Here is a 25,682-nt window from a genome sequence, read left to right on the forward strand (position 1 = left end):
GGGATGTGAGCTTGCAGAGTTAGATGTGAGCTTGCACAGAGGGATGGACCTTCCACAGAGGGATGTGAGCTTGCACTGTGGGACGTGAGCCTGCACGATGGAAAGTGAGCGTGCACAGAGGAATGTGAGTTGACACGGTGGGATGTGAGCTTGCACAGTGAGATGTGAGTTGACACGGTGGGATGTGAGCTTGCAGAGTTAGATGTGAGATTGCACAGGGGGATGGACCTTCCACAGAGGGATGTGAGCTTGCACAGTGTGTGTGAGTTGACACGGTGGGATGTGAGATTGCTCGGTGGGATGTTTTTTTTTACATTAGATTAAATCACAGTGTGGAAACAGGCTCTTGAGCCCAACAAGTCCACACCGACCCCCTACCCAACACCATGGGCAATTTAGCGTAGTCAATTCACCTGATCTGCACATCTTTGGGCTGTAGGAGGAAACCGGAGCACCCGGAGGAAACCCACGCAGACACGGGGAGAACATGCAAACCCCAAACAGTCAGTCGCCTGAGGCAGGAATTGAACCCGGGTCTCAGGCGCTGTGAGGCAACAGTGCTAACCACTGTGCCACCGTACCGCCCACTGTGCTTGCATGGTGGGATGTGAGTTTGCACAGTAGGATGTGAGTTGACACGGTGGGATGTGAGCATGTACAGTGGGATGTGCGCTTGCACAGTGGGATATGAGCTTGCATGGTGGGATGTGAGATTGCACAGTCGGATGTGAGCTTGCACGGTGGGTTGTGAGTTGACACGGTGGGATTTGAGCTTGCACGGTGGAATGTCAGCTTGCACAGTGGGATGTGAGATGACACGGTGGGGTGTGAGCTTGCACGGTGGGATGTGAGATGACACGGTGGGGTGTGAGCTTGCACGGTGGGATGTGAGCTTGCACGGTGGGATGTGAGCTTGCAAATGTGGGATGTGAGCGTGCACAGTGGAAGATGAGCTTGCACAGTGGGCTGTGAGCTTGCATGGTGAGACGTGTGCTTGCACGGTGGGATGTGAGCTTGCACGGTGGGATTTGAGCTTGCACTGTGGGATGTCAGCTTGCACAGTGGGATTTGAGCTTGCACGGTGGGACGTGTGCTTGCACGGTGAGATTTGACCTTGCACGGTGGGATGTGAGCTTGCACAATGGGATTTGAGCTTGCTCAGTGGGATGTGAGCTTGCACAGTGGGATGTGAGTTGACACGGTGGGATGTGAGCTTGCACAGTGGCATATGAGCTTGCACAGTGGGATGTGAGCTTGCTCAGTGGCATATGAGCTTGCACAGTGGGATGTGAGTTGACACGGTGGGGTATGAGCTTGCACAGTGGGATGTGAGCTTGCACAGTGGGATGTGAGCGTGCACGGTGGGATGTGAGCTTGCACAGTAGGATGTGCGCTTGCACAGTAGGATGTGAGCTTGCACAGTGGGATGTGAGCGTGCACGGTGGGATGTGAGCTTGCACAGTAGGATGTGAGCTTGCACAGTAGGATGTGAGCTTGCACAGTGGGATGTGAGCTTGCACAGTGGGATGTGCGCTTGCACAGTAGGATGTGAGCTTGCACAGTGGGATGTGAGCTTGCACAGTGGGATGTGAGTTGACACGGTGGGATGTGAGCGTGCACAGTGGGATGTGAGCGTGCACAGTGGGATGTGCGCTTGCACAGTAGGATGTGAGCTTGCACAGTGGGATGTGAGCTTGCATAGTGGGATGTGAGCTTGCATAGTGGGTTGTGAGTTGACATGGTGGGATGTGAGCTTGCACGATGGGAGATGAGTTGACACAGTGGGATGTGAGTTGAAATGGTGGGATTTGAGTTGACACGGTGGGATATGAGCTTGCACAGGGGGATATGAGCTTGCACAGGGGGATGTGAGTTGACACGGTGGGATGTGAGCTTGCACAGTGGGATGTGAGTTGAAATGGTGGGATTTGAGTTGACACGGTGGGATATGAGCTTGCACAGGGGGATGTGAGCTTGCACAGGGGGATGTGAGTTGACACGGTGGGATTTGGGCTTGCACGGTGGGATGTGAGCGTGCACATTGGGATGTGAGCTTGCACAGTGGGATGAGAGCTTGCTTGGTGGGATGTGAATTGACACGGTGGGATATGAGCTTGCACAGGGGGATGTGAGCTTGCACAGTGGGATGAGAGCTTGCACAGTGGGATGTGAGTTGACACAGTGGGATGTGAGCTTGCACAGTGGGATGTGAGCTTGCACGGTTGGATGTGAGCTTGCGCAGTGGGATGTGAGTTGACACGGTGGGATGTGAGCTTGCACAGTAGGATATGAGCTTGCACAGGTGGATGTGAGCTTACACAGTAGGATATGAGCTTGCACAGTGGGATGTGAGCTTGCACAGTGGGATGTGAGTTGACACGGTGGAATGTGAGCTTGCACTGTGGGATGTGAGCTTGCACTGTGGGATGTGTGCTTGCATAGTGGGATGTGAGCTTGCACAGTGTGTGTGAGTTGACACGGTGGGATGTGAGCGTGCACGGTGGGATGTGGGCGTGCACGGTGGGATGTGAGCTTGCACAGTGGGATGTGAGCTTGCACAGGTGGATGTGAGCTTACACAGTAGGATATGAGCTTGCACAGTGGGATGTGAGCTTGCACAGTGGGATGTGAGTTGACACGGTGGAATGTGAGCTTGCACTGTGGGATGTGAGCTTGCATAGTGGGATGTGAGCTTGCACAGTGTGTGTGAGTTGACACGGTGGGATGTGAGCGTGCACGGTGGGATGTGGGCGTGCACGGTGGGATGTGAGCTTGCACAGTGGGATGTGAGCTTGCACGGTGGGATATGAGCTTGCACGGTGGGATGTGAGTTGACACGGTGGGATGTGAGTTGACACAGTGGGATATGAGTTGACACAGTGGGATGTGAGCTTGCGCAGTGGGATGTGAGCTTGCACGGTTGGGAATGTGAGTTGACACATTGGGACGTGAGCCTGCATGGTGGGAAATGAGTTGACACAGTGGGATGTGAGTTGACACAGTGGGATATGAGTTGACACAGTGGGATGTGAGTTGACACAGTGGGATGTGAGTTGACACAGTGGGATGTGAGTTGACACAGTGGGATGTGAGCTTGCACAGTGGGATGTGAGTTGACACGGTGGGATCAGTGGGATGTGAGCTTGCACAGTGGGATGTGAGCTTGCACAGTGAAGTATGGACTCACACAGTGGAGAATGAGCTCCAAAAGTGAAATTCAAATTTATATATTGGGATATGGCTCACATAATGGTATATGAACTTACACCAGGAGATGGCCAGCCCCAGGATTTAGTAACAGATTGTCTGGACAGTCTGATGTAGAGGGTGGGTTGTGTATTTTTATGCATGTGCATTGGCATGAGCATGAAGAAATAGAAGTAATTGGGTGATAGCTGAGCAGTAGACAACAGCGTGTGCAATTCTATTGGGGAGTTGGGAGCTACACTTGCCAACAGTAACCTTGAGACAGTTTCTTGTTAGAATGTCTAGTTATACAGACACAACCTTATGGTACCAATTTAAAATAAACTATTAAACTGTTTATACAGTATTGCACAGCAGGTTAAAAAAAGAGTCCAATTATGTTTCCAAGTCCACATTTCCTCACCCTACCTTCTGTCAGGAATTGAATAACAAATGACAAAGAGTGATGTGAAACTACACCGTGGATTAAGTTGACTCCATTTAAACTCTTGAACACCTAAGTACAAATGTTGCTATTTAAATACATTTAGAGATTTATGATACCAAAGATATTCACTTTGCCCAAAGATGTACAATTATAGGTTTATTAGCAGTCATACATAGCCATTAGAAACAAAATAGACTCAGGCCATTCGACTTACATTAAGTTCGTTTTAAAAATCCCATTGAATTTAATGAATTTAAGTTTGCTTCTATTTATGATGTGTTATCTTAGTATCATGTAGAAGTCCTTGTTATTTGCTTAACTCCACACAGAATATGGGAATATATTGCCAATTCTTCTGTGTCATTGGGTTAGAACTTTGGAATTTCCCTCTCGAACAGCATTGTGTGTTTACCTACGGCAAAGGTACTAAAAGGCAGCTCATAGATTCATAGAATCCCTACAATGTGGAAGCTGGTCATTTGGCCCATCGAGCCCACACTGACCCTGCAAAGTGCACCCCAACCAAACCCCTATCCCTCCATTCCCCATGGCTAATCCACCTAGCCTGCACATCTCTGAACACGATGAGCAATTCAGCATGGCCAATCCACCTAACCTGGACATTAGGCGAAAGGAGGACTGCAGATGCTGGAGATTAGAGTCTAGAGTATGTTGCTGGGAAAGCACAGCAGGTCAGGCAGCATCCGAGGTGCAGGAGAATCGATGTTTCAGGCAACAGCCCTTCATCAGGAATGAGGCTGGGAGCTTTGGGGGTGGAGAGATAAATGGAAGAGGGGTGGAGCTGGGGGAAGGAAGCTGAGAGTGCAATAGGTGGATGGAGGTGTTGGTAAAGGCAATGGGGCAGAGAGGAGGGTGGAGCGAATAGGTGGGAAGGAGGATTGATAGATGGGACAGCTCTTGAGGGTGTTGCCTAGCTGGAAGTTTGGAACTGGGGAGGAGGGGAAATGAGGAAACTGGTGAAATCTACATTGATGCCATGGGGTTGGAGGGTCCGGGGTGGAAGATGAGGCATTCTTCCTCCAGGCGTCGGGTGGTAAGGGAGTAGCAATGGAGGAGGCCCATTGTCCTCAGCATGGAGGGAGGGGGATTTAAAGTGTTCGGCCATGGGGCGGTGGGGTTGATTGGTGTGGGTGTCCCAGAGATGTTCTCTGAAACACTCTGTACATTGTTGGATTGTGGGAGGAAACTGGAGCACCTGGAGGAAACCAATGCAGAAACAGGGAGAATGTGCAAACTCCACACAGACAGTCACCCGAGGCTAGAACCGAAGCCAGGTCCCTGGCACTGGGAGACAGCAGTGTTAACCACTGAGCCACTGTGCCACCCCGATCTTCCTGAGGAAGTGGTGGATGTGGGTACAATTACAATGTTTAAAAGACATTTGCATAAGTACAGGAATAAGAAAGGTTTTGAGGGACATGGGCCAAGAGCAGGCAGGTGGGACTAGTTTAGTTTGGGATTATGTTCAGCATGGACTGGTTGGACCAATCCGTGCTGTGTGACTCTATGACTCTATTATAAAGAAATTTAAGAAAGTTTGTGTTAATTGGAATGTTGCATCCTAGCTGCACCGTAGAAAACAAATGATGATAGAACTTCGGAGCATGGTGGCTGAGTGGTTCGCACTGCTGCCTCACAGCACCAGGGCCCCAGGTTTGATTCCACCCTGTGTGGAGTTTGCACATTCTCCCCGTGTCTGTGTGGGTTTCCTCCCATAGCCCAAAGATGTGCAGGCCAGGTGAATTGGCCATGCTAATAGTGCTAGGTACATTAGTCAGAGGGAAATGGGTCTGGGTTGGTGTGGACTTGTTAGGCTGAAGGGCCTGTTTCCACACTGGAGGGAACCTAATCTATACCTTCCAACAGAACAGCAAGTTGTACAACACTGGAAGTAAATGCTTTCACATGAATTTATTCTGTTTACTATTTTAATTGAAACATTTACCTCGTTAAAACAGGTTGGTATGTTGGCTGCGATAGTAAACAATGATTTTGTTTTTAAACAGGTGTTAAATTAGTAGCTCCCACTGAAATCCTTTAATGCTTGATCTTTATAGAACAGGAAAACATACAAGGAATGTGGAATCATGAGTTCAAATCCACCGTGGAAGTTGTTGGATTCTTAATATCATCAGGGAAAGGAACCAGCTAGTCTGCTCTCTCTTTCACTATGTTTTAGACTCTTTACTGGAAAACTACCACAACAAAGTGGGTGAAGCCCCATTTCCAGCTTCTCAAGGCAACTTCAAACAAGTAATAAATAGCAGCAAATGTGGTAAATCTGACTCACCCATGTCTCAAGGACAATTTCAAAAACAAAGCCCTTGCTGTTTCTTTTGCCCCATTAATGGCAATCACACTCAGGCTCTCAGTTGTGGGATTCTCCCCCTTCCTTTAAGATGCTCCTTAAAACCAACTTCTTCAACCGAGCATCGACATCTCCGTCATTGGCTGAGTGCCGAAGACTTAAATTCCAATGCAGCAGCATCTCTTGCCACATTAAAAGTAGCTCTAGAAATTAAACTCGCCAGCATGAAGTGTTTGAGATCAACAATGCCACGTGTCTTGCAGCCAATTCTGTATCGAGATTTGTTTGACTAGAAAAGATTGTGGAATAATTTCAGCACAGGGCCATGGAGTGTGATACCTCATGAGGCAGATTTGTGTCCAGCATAAACTTGGTCATGAAAACCTAGGTTGAAGAGTTAAAAATCACACAATACCAGGTTATAGTCCAACAGGTTTAATTGGAAGTACTAGCTTTCGGAGCATTGCTCCTTCATCAGGTGGTTGTGGAGGACACAATTGTAAGGCACAGAATTTGTAGCGAAAGTTTACAGTGCGATGTAACTGAAATTATACATTGAAAAATACCTTGATTGTCTGTGGAGTCTTTCATCTGTTTGAGTACCATGATAGTTTCACTTCTTTCATGGGTAAAACACAAAACATTTTTTAAAAGTTGCATTCTCAGGTTAACTGTAACAACTGGTGTTAGCTAGACAACATGTTGAAGGTGTTAGCCCCCTGTGTTCTCTGTCTGTGCCATGATGTTTAGACTGATTCTAAACTAAAAAGTGAGATAACAGAGTCTTACATAAATTCATGCAGTTTTTGAGCAAAGTACAATATAACTCTGCAAGTACAAATTCACAGACAGAGAACACAGGGGGCTAACACCTTCAACATATTGTCTAGCTAACACCAATTGTTACAGTTAACCTGAGAATGGACAGTGGGGTGTGAGCTTGCACGGTGGAATGTGAGCTTGCACAGTGGGATGTGAGCTTGCACAGTGGGATGTGAGTTGACATGGTGGGATATGTGTTTGCACAGTGGGATGTGAGCTTGCACGGTGGGATATGAGTTGACACAGTGGGATGTGAGCTTGCACGTGGGATGTGAGCTTGCGCAGTGGGATATGAGTTGACACGGTGGGATATGAGTTGACACGGTGGGATGTGAGTTGACACAGTGGGATGTGAGCTTGCACGTGGGATGTGAGTTGACACGGTGGGATGTGAGTTGACACAGTGGGATGTGAGTTTGCACAGTGGGATGTGAGCTTGCACAGTGGGATGTGAGTTGACACAGTGGGATATGAGTTTGCACAGTGGGAGATGTAAGTTGACACAGTGGGATATGAGTTTGCACAGTGGGATGTGAGTTGACACGGTGGGATATGAGTTTGCACAGTGGGATGTGAGCTTGCACAGTGGGATATGAGTTTGCACAGTGGGATGTGAGCTTGCACAGTGGGATGTGAGTTGACACAGTGGGATATAACTGTAACACCAATTGTTACAGTTAACCTGAGAATGCAACTTTTAAAAAAAAGTTTTGTGATTTACGTATGGAAGAAGTGAAACTATCATGGTACTCAAACAGATGAAAGACTCCACAAACAATCAAGGTATTTTTCAATGTATAATTTCAATTACATCACACTGTAAACCTTTGCTATAAATTCTGTGCCTTACAATTGTGCCCTCCACAACCACCTGATGAAGGAGCGTCGCTCCGAAAGCTAGTGCTTCCAATTAAACCTGTTGGACTATAGCCTGGTGTTGTGTGATTTTTAACTTTATACACCGAGTCCAACACCGGCATCTCCAAATCATAGGTTCAAGAGGTGTGGCATAACATGTCTAAATAAATTAAATATATATATATAAAATACCTAGCCTCTGGTATTGAAAAGTGATTTCCATGCAGGTTCTACACAAATATTTTTTTTTAATTCACACAACACTAGGTTATAGTCCAACAGGTTTATTTGGAAGCACTAACTTTCGGAGTGCTGCTCCTTCATTGGGTGGTAGTGGAGTATAAGATCATAAGCCACAGAATTTATAGCAAAAGCTTACAGTGTGATGTAACTGAAATTATACATTGAAAAAGACCTGGTTTGTTAAGTCTCTCAGCATTTTTATCTTTAACATAGGAATTGCAAGGAGGACCTGACAGCCAAATTTCTATAGAAGTTCCTCCAAACATTGGATCACAATTGATCTATTTTCTGTTACATAATTTCTTTTTGCAGTTTTAAGTCAATCATCAGTTTTTCCTTTGCTGTTCAAGGGATAATCTGTTTTGAAACCATATAGAGATGGGTCTCGGTCAATAAACTGATGAACATCTCATTGACTGAAACACCTGGTGAACTACACTCGTGAACAGAAGAAAGACAACAGAAGGGATTTCTGAAATTGATCGTGCTGAACTCAGGATGCTAACTCTGTTTCTCTGTCTCCACAGATATTAAAAGCCACACAACACCAGGTTATCGTCCAAGAGGTTTATTTCGAAGTACAAACTTTCAGAGCGCTGCTCCTAGCTACCCGACAAAGGAGCAGCGCTCCGAAAGCTAGTACTTCCAAATAAACCTCTTGGACGATAACCTGGTGTTCTGTGACTTTTAACTTTGCCCACCCCAGTCCAACACTGACACCTCCACATCATGTCACCAGAATTTCCCTAGCACTTTCCCTAGCACTTTCCATTTTTATTCCAGATTTCAAGCATTGCAGTACCTTGCTGCTAAAACAGCATACAGCACTACTGAGAACCCCAGCAGCAGCTGCAGTACATATCTTGCTAGCAGAGGCTGCACAGCAGTACTGTTTTGATTCATGGAATCCTTACAATGCGGAAGCAAGCCATTTAGTTCATCGAATCTGCACTTACCCTCCAAGGTGCATCCCACTGAGACCCACACACCCTACCCTATCCTTGTAACCATGCATTTCACATGGCTAACCCACCTAGCCTGCACATCCCTGGACACTCTGGGGCAATTTAGCATGGCCAATCCACCCAACCTGCACATCTTTGGACTTTGGAAAGAAACCCAAGCCGACACGAGGAGAACTCCACACAGACAGTCGCCGAGACTGGAATCGAAGCCGGGTCCATGGCGCTGTGAGGCAGCAGTGCTGACCACTGAGCCACCATACTGCCCCACTTGTAAAGGTTAAAGGTAGCCTGAGGTGTCTGCTGGACTGCTCTGTCGTGCATCCAGCAGTGAACCAGCACTCAACCTGGTCCAGTCTACATCTCATTTAAAACACTAGCCATGGAGTTATTAACATCAAGGCAGAATGTTCCACAACCATCAACTGTATTTACGCAACACGGGGCCCAAATCTCAGGGCAGCACCTCGCCATTAATTGAAGGGCACTCTTCTCTGGCCAATGATGAGGTGAGAAATGCTAGTCCCCCACATTGAAGAGAGACAATAAACCTACCATTGCACAGTTAATCTTTGGTTTCTACTTCCAATATGATGGCATTTCAGGCTAAAATCATATTACACCAACATTTACATGGGTAACATTTGTTAAACCAAGCATGAGCCGCTGAGTAGTCCTGAATGAGAAAACCTTCATATGGAAAAAATTAAGGATGGGTCTTGAAGACTTCAAATACTGACTGTGGCAATTTGCTTTAGCAACGAGTTCCATAGCAGGATTGCCCTTGACAAGAAAGGCTGTTGATATAGTGTGTTGGAAACATGCGGTCTTTGTAGTCTGTATATATGGCTACACTGAGTTTTGTCAAAACTGGAGGGCAATGCAGACTTGTTTTTGACAATTCCCATTAGTCCATTCCAGGTTTTAAAGAGTGCAGTCAGTTTATTCTTCCCTCTCCTTTGCTGTAGTGATTCCTATTCCAAAACTTTGATCCAAGGGGTAACATGGGTGTACTTCCCATCCAGAGTGGTGCAGAGTCATACAGCACAACGTTGGATCACTTTAATGTTGTCTGCCTCACTGTGTAAGGTTCTATAAGTAACTTATATGATCCAGAAATGTCAAACCTATATTTGGGAAGCTAAACTAGCGAGATGTTTTGTTTAAATCCCAAAAATATATCATCAGAAATTCATATTCTTCAGTTCACTGAAGAATATGGAATCCTCATTAAAAGTTGGTTTTAGGATGCAGCTCAGTATGATTATGTGTCTAGCAGTTGGATTACAGAACTTAAAGCTCTCTGTTGACAGATTCTTTTTTTGTTGGCAATGCATTTTAATAGCATTTTACAGCATCGAATGCCATCCCAGATCGGTCCTGCCAATTTTTCTTTTGTAATTCCAGATGTGCATCTTGGAATTAACTGATATGTTGTTTGATCATTCCTTAATACATAAGCCAGACAGCCATCTGCAAATTGACATGCCCTGATTCTTTTTTCAAAAGGTGAAACCAATTGGGAAGGTCATTTATACTTGTCAAAAAGAATGATAGCCCAACACAGTTCCCTCAGGCATTTTAGGTAGGATATGTCTAGGAGAGGATGGTTCCCCATTACACACTACTCCTTGTCTTCTGTTGGTGAGAATATGCCAGACCCAGTCTAACTATGTGTACTTGATCCTGCAGAAGCTCTGTGAAGAGCTTTTCATGAGGGATTTTGTCAAAGGCTCTTGAGAAGTCCACAAGTGCCTTGACAGCAGTTTCAACTTTGTCTAGACTTGAAGTTAGGTCATTGACAGTCTGCAAAAGCTGTGTCAATAGATCTTGGATGAAAGTCATGCTAACTACTTACCAGGATGTCATGGGCTTCTAAGCTCTTCATTACATGAGTATGATTCATATGTTCTCATAGTTTACAAATGAAGCTGGTGAGAAATACCAGTCTGCAGATTACCAACATCAGCTTCCTTCATTGGTCTGGTATGTAGCCAGTGTTGAATGACTCTTGAAAGAGCTATGTCGTATTGGAGCAGTTTCATCAGCTACTAACTTCAAGATCCAGGGAGGTGTTTCATCTAGACTGGAGGTTTTAGTTAGATTTATTTCTTCCAATAATTTTATACCAGCTCTTTCTTTATAATGAGATTTCCCACTAAGTTGGCATTATCAAACCTACCATGGAACTGTCCAAAGTGTGTGTAGTACAATAAGCTATCCCAGCCATGATAGGATTTGTGCTCCATATTCATTTCAAAAACTATCATTTTCACAACAGGGGGCCTAATAATTAAGCATTTTGATGGACATGTCCAATTGCTCATGGAATAGGAGGGGAGGGAATGGCCTAGTGGTATTAATGGTGGAGTATTAAGCCAGAAACTCAGCTAATGTCTTGGTGATACGGGCTCCAATCCTGTCACAGCAGATGGTGGACTTAAATTCAATTTCTAAAACGGCTGGCATTAGGAATCTTCTGATAACCGTAAACCCTCTGGCTCACTAATGTCCTTCAGGGCCTAAATGTGACTCCAGACCAACAGCCAATGTGGTTTATTCTCAGCTACGCGCTAAAATGGCTTAGCAGGCCGCTCGGTTCATGGGCAATAAATACTGGCCAGCCAGCTCCCCACCCCCCAAAATGAATAAAAGAAATTATTGTTCACATAATGAATTAAGCATTTAAGTGAAATTATTGTTTCCAGAAGGGATTAGTTGAAGGAGTTTCAATGTATTGAATACTTTTTGTACCAGAATTTGATTCAATAGTGACATCAAGAGACACAAAATTATTTTATCTCACGCCAACCTAAGCATGTGCAGCATGGATATTAAGTAAGTTGGCATGGATAGGATAGAAAACGGATGCTCGGTAAGGAGTTGACTAGAAGGGCATCCATTAACACATGGAATATGAGGGAGGGTATCATGCGAGGTAAATGAGTCAGGGTAGAGTATGGGGTCCTTGGGACTGGGTGCAGGACATAAATGCCGCATGGAAAATGAGGTGAGAGGATGAGTGTTTCTTTGAAATCACAGAGCGCTGTTCTAGAACCCCGGACACACCTCCCATCCAGCCTTTCTCCGGAACATGCAGCCTCCTCTGTGCTTCCCGAGTTGTCTGGCTAGATTCCCAATCCAAAAAACAGGAACCGTGGCATCCATATTTAAAAGTTACTTTCATGGAGCTGGGATTTCTTCCATCTGTGCACACCAGACCCAGGAACAAAAGTTGGGAACGCTGCTTCTTTCTGCGCACCTTATGATGTCCTCCAGAGAACCATGGAAACCTTCTCTCATTGGACAAAAACTTGGATGGCATGTACATTCCATTGCTTCTGTTGAGGCATTTGGTCTTTTTTTTTGCACTAACAATGTCTACATGGATTATAGGACAGGAGAAAAGGATGCAGCAATTACTTTGCTGCTCCAACACTGGGAAATACCACATTGATTACATAGAGTTAGTTCTCATGCTAGTCCATGTTGCATGGCATCTAACACATCAAGGATATCATTTACCATGAGAAAAAAAGTGAGTCTGTGTTGTACATGGAGAAGTTTTGTGTCTGAACACACCATTACCCACATTATTCATTGTAACATCTCAGCCAGCTTGCCCAGGTACAAAATTGGTGCTATCAGACAAGCTGCCCATTTTACACATTTCCTTGATATTAATTTCCTTTCAGGCAAACTCTCAACTGCAGAGTTACACTGGGTTGCAGCTGATAAACTTACCCCATCCCTTCAATCCATTTGGAATTTGCTTCCCCTCCTCACCATTAACAGGTGGCATGCTGGAAATATCAGGGGCTGGCGTTATCGCATATTAATGGGTTTTACTTTCATAAGTCATAAACAAATGTCACTTTCACACAAACATTTATGACAGAAAATTATTCTGAGTGTCACTGGCGAGCTTAGCATTCAGAGCCTACAAGGAGGTGATGGTGAGCTGTACTTTTGAACTGTTGCAGTCCTCTCAGTGCTGTTAAGAGAGTTGCTCCAGGATATAAACCCATCAGTGAAAAAGGTAGTGCTCATATGTGCTTGTTGACCTTGTTTGCCTATGCATTGGGCACTGTGGGTTTGTTGAAGTTGAAGTCATCTACAATACTAGAAATCACATGGAACACCACATCATGCTAAACCTTTGACTTTTCAATGGTTTTCAATAATGTTGAGAAGCACTTGTCATTTTAGCTATTGATTGCAATCAATAGTAACTAAGCACACCTTTCATTACCTGTGCATATACTAACCATACAATGTAACACACAATGGTAGCTGTTAACCTCCACTTTGCTTTTAATTCTGGTCAACTTTCCAAAATGTCCTTTTTAGTTCAGACCAGGATTTTTCCATCAAAATGCTAACTAGTTACTCAAGAGTCTTATGATGTGTATTTCCCAGAATTTGCTTTATAAACAGCAACATGGTACTTGTCGGGTTCCAAAGGTCAACCATTTAGATAGTATTGGCACTAATTGCTCAGTGGGGAAGGTAGCGGAGTAGTGGTCCAATATTTTTGGACCACTAATCCAGAATCCCAGGTTCTGGAGACAATGGATTGACATCCCACCATGGCAGATGGTCCAATTTAAGTTCAATATCAATCTGGAATAAGAAGTTAGCCTATGGGCGATCCTATGGGCGGCACGGTGGCACAGTGGTTAGCACTGCTGCCTCACAGCGCCAGAGACCGGGTTCAGTTCCTGCCTCAGGCAACTGTCTGTGTGGAGTTTGCACATTCTCCCTGTGTCTGCGTGGGTTTCCTCCGGGTGCTCCGGTTTCCTCCCACAGTCCAAAGATGTGCAGGTTAGGTAAATTGGCCATGCTAAATTACCCATAGTGTCAGGTGTAGGGGAATGGGTTGCTCTTCGGAGGCTCGGTGTGGACTTGTTGGGCCGAAGGGCCTGTTTCCACACTAAGTAATCTGAATCTGATGACTGTGGTAGAAATCTCCCTGGTTCACTAAGGCCCTTTGGGGAAGGAAATCTATCAACCTTATCTGGGCTGGCCTCCATGTGACTCCAGACTCTCAACTATGTGGTTGACTTATTGCCCTGTGGGCAATTATGGATGGAAATAAAGCTGGCAGAGATGAGATGCACTCATCACGTGACCAAATAAAACAAAATGCACTGCTGCATTTTCAACTGAAATTACAAGTTGAAACTTGAGATAGCTCATGGCATTAAGTGAAGAGCAGAAAGTTCTCCTGGACATCTGTTGTAAATGTATTTCTCATTCAACAAGTAAACCAATGATCTGGTCGAGGAAAGTTACTGAGTCAAATCTGGCTGCTTCGTATTCCTGTATCACCACGAAGGTGACAATTCAGAAATACTCCACTGATTTACAGGAAGGTGGTAATGGTGGTGGCATTGGACTAGTAATCCAAGGGGTTAATGATCTGGGAACACAGGTTCAAATCTCACCTGGAGATCTGGTAAGAGTTAAGAGAAAGTAAATAAAAATTAAGTTAATAAAATTTTGGAATTGAAAACTACTCTGAGTGGTTCTTACAAAGACTTATTTGGCGTCTAATATCATTTAAGGAAAGAAATCTACCATCCTTACCTGGTCTGACTAGGTGGTATGATGGCACAGTGGTTAGCACTGCTGCCTCAATGTGCTAGGGACCGGTGTTTGATTCCAACTTCGGGTGACTTGGGAATTTGCACATTCTCCCCGTGTCCATGTGGGTTCCCTCCAGCTGCTTCGGTTTCCTCTCACAGTCCCCAGATGTGCAGGCTAGGTGGATTGGCCATGCTAAATTGCCCCTAGTGTGATCTAGCTGGATTAACCATGGTAAATGCAGGGTTATGGGGATAGGGTAGGGGTTGGGGGCTGACCGGGATGCTCTTCAGAGGGTCAGTGAAGATTCAATGGATCAGATGGCCTCTTTTGCGCATAGTAGAGGTTCTAGGATTGCAAAGCATTCTGGCACCTCCTCAGGACAGGACAGGTGCCTCAGAAATGCAAGTGCGTTTTTCATCAAAATATTTTTTTTTTCATTTCTGTCTTTAGGAGGTCTCTAGCGCTGAATGGTTGCAGTATTTATCCACATCACAATCACTGTGTTTCAAAAACAATCCATTCTAAAAATCACAGATAACTCGCGGGGTTTTCCATTTCAGACATGTAAAGTGGAAAGAAAATGGCAGGGAATTAATACAAAATACAGGGCATTATTTAAGACTTTGTTGAATCACTTCAAGTATTTCATTCTTACCTTCTTCATCTTGAGATTGCTGTGAAAAGATTTATCAATGCAGATTGAAATCACCTTCTATATAATAGAGTAACTGAGTTGTTCATCGATTATAGTGATTGATGAGGTCTTGAGAACATTGGGAGCATTTCTCTCCCTCAGGATGTGATGTCCATGGATGTGTGTCATAATATGTCCGAAAGGGTTGATTAAAATCAAAGAGGGTAACAATTAACTTCTATCAAGTAGTCTATGATAGACCCAGAAATCAGATGGAAGAGAACTTTTCAAAGCCTGTCCACCATCTACAAGGCTCAAGACAGGTGCATGACAGAATACTCTCCATTTACTTTGATGGATGTAACTCCTCAAGGGACTGGACACCATCCAAGGCAAAGCATGCCTGTTTCATTAGAAAATTCACCAAAGATCTTCAAACAGCACATTTCAGTCCCACAACCACTTCCATCTGAAAGGACAAGGGCAGCAGATATGTGGGAACACTACCACCTGTAAGTTCCTCACCAAACCACTCTCCATCCTGACGTGGAATCACATCACTATTCCTTCATTGTTGCGGGGTCAAAATCCTGGAGTTCCCTCCCCCATGCACATAGACTGCAATGGTTCTTGAAGGTAGCTCACTACCTTCTCAAAGGCAACTAAAAACAGATGGTCTCTTGGCGTGTGAGTGGGTCCTGCCCGGGCATGTTTCGGAGACAGCAGTGTAAGCAATGACGTCAGGGCCTAATGCGGGAAGAGTGAGCTGTGAGGGAGGACCCCGGTATTGGCGGTGAGAACAGGCAGCTGGGTCTCCTGGAGAGCGAGCAAGGAGGAGGGGCATGGATGGGGTAAACAGACAAGGTCTTTTCCCTGGGACGGGGGAGTCCAGAACTAGAGGGCATAGGTTTAGAGTGAGAGATGAAAAGATTTAAAAAGGACCTAAGGGGTAACTTTTTCCATGCAGTACATGGAATGCATATATGGAATGAGCTGCCAGAGGAAGTGGTCGAGGCTGTATAATTACAGCATTTAAAAGGCATATGGATGGGTACAGGAATAGGAAAGGTTTAGAGGGATATGGGCTAAATGCTGGCAAAATGAGACAAGATTAGGTTAGGATATCTGATCGGCATGGATGAGTTGGACCAAAGGGTCTATTTCCGTGCTGTACATCTGTATGACTCGTCAAAGATTGCTGAACTTTTAACTATATTTCTTTTTTTTTCTGGTTTATATTAACAAGGGCTTTAATGTTAACTATTACCTTATTTTTCTACTCACTCTGTGAAGGTAATGCTTAACTTTGTTTCTTTTACTACCTTGTACCTATTTAGCATGGTACCTACGATGGTGCTGTGTTTGGTGACATTGTACACTTTTCACTGTACTCCTGTACTTCAGTAGATGTGACATTAAAATCTAAATCTAAACTCCAGCCCAGCCAACAATACTTGTGTCCGACAAGTGAATAAAAGAAAGCTTCAATGCTGATGTGCTTACCCTAATTCAGGCACAAACCACAGTGTCACAGGTTCACACATGTAAGCCATCCCAAACCAGTAGAGAACAAATGGGCCAATCACAGGACAGGAAACCACTTGCTCCGATGTTAATTGTTGATTTATTAGATTCAAGTTGCAACCATCATCTTCATCCTTCACGTAGCTCGTCAGGTCCGAATGTAACATATAAATACCAAACTCAAACCATACACAACAGAGCTGCTCAGAGGTACCATACAATAGTATCACCGTCATCATCGTCGTTGGGGAAAAATAGTTTTATTATTTAACAAACTTATTTTCTTCTTCTTAAAAAGTGCTCATGTAAAATTACAAATCTAGGCAAAATTGACAGTTTAAATGAACAGCTTTGTCAGGTCCTCAGGAGGCTCAAAAGAATATAAGCCACTTAAACGTGAAAAGCATCTGCGGCCACAGTTCTGTAGACAGCCGATTTCATCGTAGTCAAATTCATTCATATAAACCATTATTTTGGTCCAGTGCATTGTTAGGGTGTCCTCGCTAACAAATAAATAAATTCCATTTGTATCTAGAACATTCCATTGTTGTAGATTAGCTAAAAGTGCCAAAATTGACTTTTAGCAAAAACAAAACAAAAAAAAATCCAGCAGCTTCGTTTTTACAGGACCTACAAGATCCAAGAAACATGTCTCATTGTAAAACTTCAATTTCTTTTTCTTTTAAATAAAATAATCTACTCTCACTTTACATTATTTTTCACATCAGCTACATCACAGGGGGGAGGAAAGCATGTGTTGGAATAATGATGAAGAAAAAGAAATAACAAGAGGGGGAAGAGTGTGGGCATGAACAATGATTGAAGCCCCCACAGGGAGCTTGCTCGGTTTCCGTTGTTCTCCAGGGACTGCCTGCTCAGTTGTTCTCTCCCGTGTTCAGTAATGGGGTGGATGACTATAGGCGTTTGACGGCTGCTGGGGCTGATTACCTGGCAGAGGTTGAAGGTCACACAAACATCACAATCAGCTACACATCACTGCGATTCAACTGCTCATCAAAGTTCAAAGAGGTTAGCACAACATTACATGGCACTTCTATGGGTCAGAGAGAGAGAACGTGTGAGAACGATAACGACACAATAACCTTACCAAGGAACCTGGACTGCAAGGAGATCTGAGATGGGGAAGGGGCGAAGAAAGAGGAGAAAGGGTGGGGAGGTAGGGGGAAAGCAGGAGGAAAGGTGAGACGCTTGTTTGGGCAACTCAGGCAAAGAATTCAGGCCGACCACCTGGTTCACTGATTCACTGAATGCCTCATCTTCCGCCTCAGAACCTTTCAGCTGCAGGGCATCAATGTGGACTTCACCAGTTTCCTCAATTCCCCTCCCCCCACCTTACCCCAGTTCCAACCTTCCAGCTCAGCACCGTCCTCGTGACTTGTCGCACCTGTCCATCTTCCTTCCCACCAATCTGCTCCACCCTCCTCTCTGACCTATCACCTTTACCCTTTCCTCCAACCACCTATTGCACTCTCAGCTACCTTCGCCCCAGCCCAACCCCCTCCCCATTTGTCTTTCCACCCCCGAGGCTTCCAGTCTCATTCCTGCCCGAAACATCAATTTTCCTGCTCCTCCGATGCTGCCTGACCTGCTGTGCTTTTCCAGCACCACTCTAATCTTCACTGATTCAAGCCAAGTACACTTCTGAGGAAGGGTCACTGGACCCAAAATGTTAACTCTGATTTCTCTACACAGACACTGCCAGACATGCTGAGCTTTTCCAGCAAGTTGTTTTTGTTTCTGATTTGCAGCATTAACAGTTCTTTGGGATTTTGTACTGTTTAAATTTTGCCCAGGACTCAGTGTTATTTACAATTCAGTTGCTGCTCACCTTCCTGCCTGGTTTTTGTTTTATTCATTTGCAGGATGAGGATATTGGTAGCTAGACCAGAATTTATTTCCCATTCCCACTTGCTCAGACAGCAGTTAAAAGTCACCCACATTGCTGTAGATCTGGAGTCACATGTCAGTCAGACAAGGGGAAGATGGCAGATTTCCTTCCCTACAGGGCATTAGTGAACCAGATGGGTTTTTTTCCGACAATGGGCAATGGATTCCAGATTTTTTTAAAATTGAATTCAAATTCCACCATCTGCCAAGGCAGGTTTCGAACATGGGTCCCCAGAACATTACCTGGGTCTCTGATGATAATACCAGAGACCAGTCCAGTGATAATATCACATTGCCTCCCCTTATGGTGTTATATATTGTCTCATGTTATGAATTGTCTTGTTGGACAAAGAATCATATCGGTGCCAGTAATTGTTGCACATGATTTGAATACTTACAGTGTGGAAACAAGCCCTTCGGCCCAACAAGTCCACAGTGACCCTCCGAAGAGCAACCCATCCAGACCTATTCCCCTACATCTAACATTACGGGCAATTTAGCATGGCCAATTCAACTAACCTGCACATTTTTGGGCTGTGGGAGGAAACCGGAGCACACAGAGGAAACCCACGCAGACACGGGCAGAATGTGCAAACTCCACATAGACAGTTGCCTGAGGTGGGAATTGAACCCGGGTTTCTGGCGCTGTGAGGCAGCAGTGCCGCCCATTTGTTGGCAACATCCCAAACAGTTTTAAGGATACTAACTGCAAGCTATGCCTAAAAGTGTGTTGCTGGAAGCGCTTGTGCCCGAAACGTCGATTCTCCTGTTCCTTCAATGCTGCCTGACATCAACAACAACACATTTTTAAGCTCTGATCTCCACCATCTCCAGTCCTCACTTTCTCCTTGCAAACTATGCCTGTCTATACTGTCCACCAGTGTTGGTTCCCCAAAGCCTATCTACCATCTAGAAGGCATAACAATGACAATTAAGAAGCTCAACACCATTAGGGACAACTGCCCATTTGTTTGGCACCCACACACCAATTTAAATGTTCACTCTTTCCAATACAAGCACACCGTATCTACCATCTACAACATGCCCTGGAACACATTATCAAAGCTCATTAGAAAGCACCTTCCAAATTCTCATCTCTTTTACTGAGAAGGATGAGGGTGGAAGACAGAGGGGAACAATTTCCCCTTCAAATAACAGACCGTCGACTTCGAATTACAGCAACATTCCATCAATATTCCTGGATCAAAATCCTGGAACTTCCTTCTTAATCGCACTGTGATAATAATGGGTGATAATAATAAACTTTATAATAAACTGCCCCATTGTGCCCAGGGATATGCAGGTTAGGTGAATTAGCCATGATAAATTGCCCCATAGTGTCGAGCGATATTGTAAGTTAGGTGAATTAGCCATGATAAATTGCCCCATTGTGTCTAGCGATATTGCAGGTTAGGTGAATTAGCCATGATAAATTGCCCCATAGTGTCCAGCGATATTGCAGGTTAGGTGAATCAACAATGATAAATTGCCCCATTGTGTCTAGCGATATTGCAGGTTAGGTGAATTAGCCATGATAAATTGCCCCATTGTGTCCAGCGATATTGTAGGTTAGGTTAATCAGCAATGATAAATTGCCCCATAGTATCCAGCTTTACTGTAGGTTAGGTGAATTAGCCATGATAAATTGCCCCATAGTATCCAGCGTTTTTGTAGGTTAGGTGAATTAGCCATGATAAATTGCCCCATTGTATCCAGGGATATGCAGGCGAGATGGATTACCCATGGGAAATACAGGGTTATAGGGAAAGGGCAGGCGGTTGTGTGTGGGTGGCATGCTCTTTGGACAGTCGGTGTGGACTTGATGGATCGAATGGCTTGCTTCCACACTGAAGGGATGCTATGATGAATGCATGCAAAGCTCAGATTGGCATTTGATAGAATAATTATCCAGAATTTTGATTCTTATTTAAAATTGATACTTACTAGAGAGCTGCTTTTGCAGCTGTCGAACCAGTGCTGCTGTCTGCTGCTGTTGCTGGGTTTGTTGCATACCCTGTCTGGAAAACTGCACGAGGGAAAAGAAACACATTATTGATACTTAATTTGTCAAGAATTCCAGTCACTCAGCTAGTACTATGCATTGATGCGGGGCTCTGCCTGTGAATGGAACAATGTTAAAGTTTATCTGCCAGGGAGGTTCACTAAAATTTAGCAAAGGTGGCATGCAAATCTCACTCTCAGTTCCGAAACGTTGCAGGCAAATTCATACCTTGTTGGTCTTCATTGATGCTTGCTTAATGGTAATATTCAGATTGTCAAATGGTATTTGCTCTAGGCATTTTCAGTAATACGGCAATCACAACAATAACTTGTATTTTAACCATTGACTCCATCTATACCTCCCACTGCCTTGGGAAAGCCACCAATGTAATCAAAGAGCTCTTCCACTCTAGATATACTCTCTTCCATCAGGCAGAAGATATAAAAGTTTGAATACATGTACAAATAAATTCAAGAACAGCTTCTTCCCCACTGCTGTCAGACTTTTGAAAGGGTATGTTTGCCTTTATTGATCAGTACATTCAGTATAGGAGTGAGAGGTTATGTTGCGGCTGTACAAGTCATTAGTTAGTCCACTTTTCAGATACTGCGTTCAATTCTGGTCTTCCTGCTACAGGAATTTGAAAGTTGTGAAATTTGGAAGGGTGCAGAAAAGACTTGTAAGGATGTTGCCAGGGTGAGAGGGTTTGAGCTATAGGGAGAGGTTGAATAAGCTGGGTCTGTTTCCCTGGAGCGTCAGAGGCTGAGGGATGACCTAATAGGGGTTTTTAAAATCATGAGGGACACAGATGGGGTGAATAGCCAAGGTCTTTTCCCGGGGTAGGAGAGTCCAAAACTAGACGGCATAGGTTTAAGGTGAGAGGGGTAAGATTTGAAAGGGAACTAAGGGACAACCTTTTCAAGCAGAGGGTGGTGCGTGTATGGAATGAGTTGCCAAAGGAAGTGGTGGAGGCTGGTAATATTAGAACATTTAAAAAACATCTGGATAGGAATATAAATTGGAAGGATTTATAAGGATATGGGCCAAATGCTGGTAAAGACTAGTATAATTTAGTATATATGGTCGGTATGGACGAGTTGGATCGAAGGGTCTGTTTCCGTGCTGTACAGCTCTATGACTGAAACTTTAATTCTGATCTCTCTCTCTCTGCACCTTCTCTGTGCCTGTAACATAGCACTCTGCACTCTGTTCTGATACTCTGATGCACCTTATCTGGTACGATCTGAATGTATAGCACGCAAAACAACACTTTTCACTATACTTTGGTACATGTGACAACAATAAATCAATCATTTATGTAGCACGTTCAAGGTAGTAAAGTGAACCGAGGTACATCACAGGAGAATTATTAACCTGCCTACAAAAGGAGAGACCAGCTCAGGGCTTAGTCAAAAAACAAGCATCTTACAGGAGATTCGGAACTGAGATGAGGAGTAATTCCTTCGCTCAAAGTCTGTGAACCTTTGGAACTTGTTACCTCAGAGGGATGTGATGTCTCCATCAGTTAATATATTTAATGCTGGAAAAGACAGCTCTTGGTCTCTCAAGGAAGCAAAACAAGGAGGGAGTGGGAAGGAAGGTGGAACTGAAGCGCAGGATCAGTCATGATTGGGGCAGGCCATTTCAGACTGAGATGAGAAGTAATTTCCTCACCCAGAGAGTGGTGAGCCTGTGGAATTCTCTGCCAAAGAAAATAACTGCGGCTAAAACAGTGCATCTTTTCAAAAAGGAATTCGATGGAGTGCTTAAGGCTTAACAGATTAAAGATTATGGGGGGGGAGGGAAGAGTGGGACCAGGAGTTGGATAATCAGCCATGAAAATTTTGAATGGTGGAGCAGGGCTCAAAGGGCAGAATGGCCTACTCCTTGCCCAATTTTCTATGTTTGTATTGAATGGCAGAGCAAGATCATTGGGCTACATGATATATACTTGTTCTTAGTTTTTGTATTCTTATGAGGGAGTAGTAGAGAGCTATGGAGGTTGAGGGAGGGAATTCTAGAGTTTGGGGCCTGAGCATTTGAAGACATTGTCATCTCTTCACCATCAGTGGCATTCATTGGTTAGCAAGAAGTCAGAGTTGGAGGAATGTGCAGACTTTGGAGATTTACACAGATTGAGAGAGGCCGACATGGCCATCGAGGAATGTAAAGGATAAGAATTCTAAAATTAAGGAATTGCAAAACTAGGAGCAGAATTCAAACAATATTTTGAACAGTATAAAGGAATGTAAGGCCTTCTCTCTCTCACACATACACACACTCCCTCCCCTTGCCAGCTCCGCTGAGTCTCTCTCAACTCCCGAATTTCCCTCTCCCACTTAAAACCCAATTGTGGACCTGGGAGTTTCCCCAATCCAGATTTGTCTCGCAACTACTGTTCCCTACGTGACAGCTTGACATCTTTCCATCCATTTCTTGGAAGCTATCATATGTGCATTTTTTAAATCTAGAAACTGACATTCCAATAAAAGCCAGGGCCAACAAGTCCATCGAAGGGGTAAAAACAATGACTGCAGATGCTGGAAACCAGCTAAGTCCATCGAAGGGCAGATCGCTATTTGTAATAAATGTAAGGCACACTTAGGCTGCCTCTGAGCAAAACAAAAAGAAATTTGGATGCTGGAAACCAGAAACAAAAACAGTGATTGCTGGAGGAACCCAGCACTCGTGAAAAGAAGTCAGAGTTAACATTCTGGGTCCAGTAAGCCTTCCTAAGAACTGACCCTTCTTTTGTTATTCCAGCAACCTCTGTTTTTGTTTCTGACCGAAATGAGAATGCAGGAGCAGGACTCTGGTTAAAATAGGTGGATGGATAGTTAACGAAATGGAGGAAACGGAGGGAGGTGATGGGGGATTGAGGCACATGGGCAGAAGTGAGGGGCCTGAGGAATATATGCGATGATAACTTTTGAACAAGGAGCAGATATAGGCCAAGGGAACATGTTCCATGATTCAGTAAGATTGTAGATGTTCTGATCACTCCACATCCTGGCCTAACCCTATCAAACTTGCACCCCTTTTGCTCATCGAGAAGGTAAGCTTGACAGAATTGAATGATCAGGTAACAGGAATTTTGGAGGGAAAGCGGTGAAGCAGATAGATTAGAAGGTGGCAAGAAAATGGAGGAAATAGTGAAAAATGGGGAAATGGTGAAAAATATGGGAAGGCTACACAATGAGGAAAAGACACTTAAAGGAATCAGAGAAACGACAAGGTGAAGGCTGATATCCAAGACAATCACATTTTTCATATGAAAATCCGTCCAGCCACTGGTTGCTAAGTTATCATTTAGGAAGTATAATAAGATGTTACAGAAAATACCCAAGGAAATGAAACTCATTGATACGCAAAATGGAGGTGCAGTGGGTGGTGTTCTTGCCTGTGGGCCAGGTGCTCCAGGATCAAATCCCAGTGAAGCACTTGATGGCCAAGAAAGGTACATTCATAATGTGGCAAACCAGGTGGATTATCAACCTGCAAATCCCACTCAACACGTGCATGGGACAGGCAGTAGGGACCAGAGGGATTCCCAGTCAACTGTGTGATGGAACAAAAGAAAGAGCCTTGAATAACATTATCCATAATGTCAGACTTCAATGTGGACACAGTCACAGCAACTCAGATTCCCTGGATGAACTGTAGCACACCATCACCATACACAAAACAATAAGTGTTCAAAATGTTTCTAATAAGTTTCTTTTCCAGATCCAGACCTAGTTTATAGAGGCACAGAGCTGAAACAGCACGAAAACAGATCCTTCAATCCAATTCGTCCATGCCGACCAGATATCCGATATTAATCTAGTTCCATTTGCCAGCATTTGGCCCATATCCCTCTAAACCCTTCCTATTCCTGTGCCCATCCAGATGCCTTTTAAACGTTGTAATTGTACCAGCCTCCACCACTTCCCCTGGCAGCTCATTCCATACACGCAACACCTCTGCATGAATAAGTTGCCGCTTAGGTCCCTTTTAAATCTTTCCCCTCTCACGTTAAACCCATGCCCTCTAGTTTTGGACTTTCCTACCCTGGGGAAAAGATCTTGACTATTTAGCTTATCCATTACACTCATGATTTTATAAACCTCTATAAGGTCACCCTACAGCCTCCTATCCTCCTCTTGAGTTTAATATTCACATTGGACGACGGCCAGTGTGGAGTTTGCAAGTTCTCCCAGTGTCTGTGTGGGTTTCCTCCGGGTGCTCTGGTTTCCTCCCACAATCCAAAGACGTGCAAGTTAGGTGGATTAGCCATGCTAAATTACCTCACGGCGTCCAGGGATGTGAGGCCTAGCCACGTAAATGCAGGTTATGGGAATAGGGTCTGAGTGGGATGATTGTTGGATGTTCATTGCTAAGCTGATGGTCTCAATAGCCTCTTCCCACACTATAGGGGTTCTACAATTCTATGAATGAGATAAGTTCCAACAGTAACCATTAGACAAAGCAATGTACAGAACTTTACAGCATAGATATTCATCCTATTGTTTATATTATCTCTTTGAAAACTCTATCCAATTTAGGTTGTAATGACAAAGATGATCAATACTGTTACTAAGGAATGACTAAACTTGTATCAGTGAAACAGCAAGATGCTTGAGGTGATTTCTTCATTTGCAACATTAAGGAGAGAAGGTGGGAGATCTGACTGTAGAGGACCATGTAAGAAATTCAGCCGAACTTACAAACAGGGTGGAACAGAACACAAGACTGAATGTGAAAGATATCGCTGGATACAAACTCCATCAGAGTAGAATCTTCCATTCTGTAGGTGCCTGTCAGGTGGAGGTAAATATTGGTTTTCAGGACAACGAATAGCCAGAAAACATTTGTTATCACATAAAGGCTAAACACTGCGGACGCTGAACATCTAAAACAAACAAAGAGGATGGAGAAACTCAAAACGTCTGGCAGCCTAAGTGGAGAAAGGAACAGAGTTAACGTTGAGTGTCTTCTACAGAACAAAAAGCTTTTTTGCCCATGTGTTTAAGGGCCACTCACGTGTTGTCGTTTCAGAAGTGAAGAGATGGCGAATTAGGAAACTTTATATAATCCATTGGTTAAACATTAATATACAGTGGATTAGGGCACTGACCAAACAAGGGAGGTCGGAGCAGGGGTTGGAGAGAGTTAAAGGGACCCCATGCACCCATTGG

The 25,682-nt window shown here is 44.3% G+C and overlaps 1 protein-coding gene across 6 annotated transcripts in view; it reads right to left on the reverse strand.

Moving 5' to 3' along the window:
- Window positions 1-16,676: 16,676 nt before the first annotated feature.
- LOC122556191 (mediator of RNA polymerase II transcription subunit 12-like protein) overlaps window positions 16,677-25,682 on the reverse strand; it is a 609,874-nt gene continuing 600,868 nt past the window's right edge. For all 6 annotated transcript variants that reach the window (XM_043702730.1, XM_043702729.1, XM_043702725.1 and 3 more), the window contains 2 exons: window positions 20,448-20,529; window positions 16,677-17,543 (listed from right to left, as the gene is read on the reverse strand). In XM_043702730.1, the coding sequence (XP_043558665.1) occupies window positions 17,491-17,543; window positions 20,448-20,529 (135 nt within the window). In that variant the 3' untranslated portion in view covers window positions 16,677-17,490. The remainder of the gene's footprint in view (window positions 17,544-20,447; window positions 20,530-25,682) is intronic.

The sequence above is a fragment of the Chiloscyllium plagiosum genome, chromosome 13 (assembly GCF_004010195.1).
Source record: "Chiloscyllium plagiosum isolate BGI_BamShark_2017 chromosome 13, ASM401019v2, whole genome shotgun sequence".
Lineage (NCBI taxonomy): Eukaryota > Metazoa > Chordata > Chondrichthyes > Orectolobiformes > Hemiscylliidae > Chiloscyllium > Chiloscyllium plagiosum.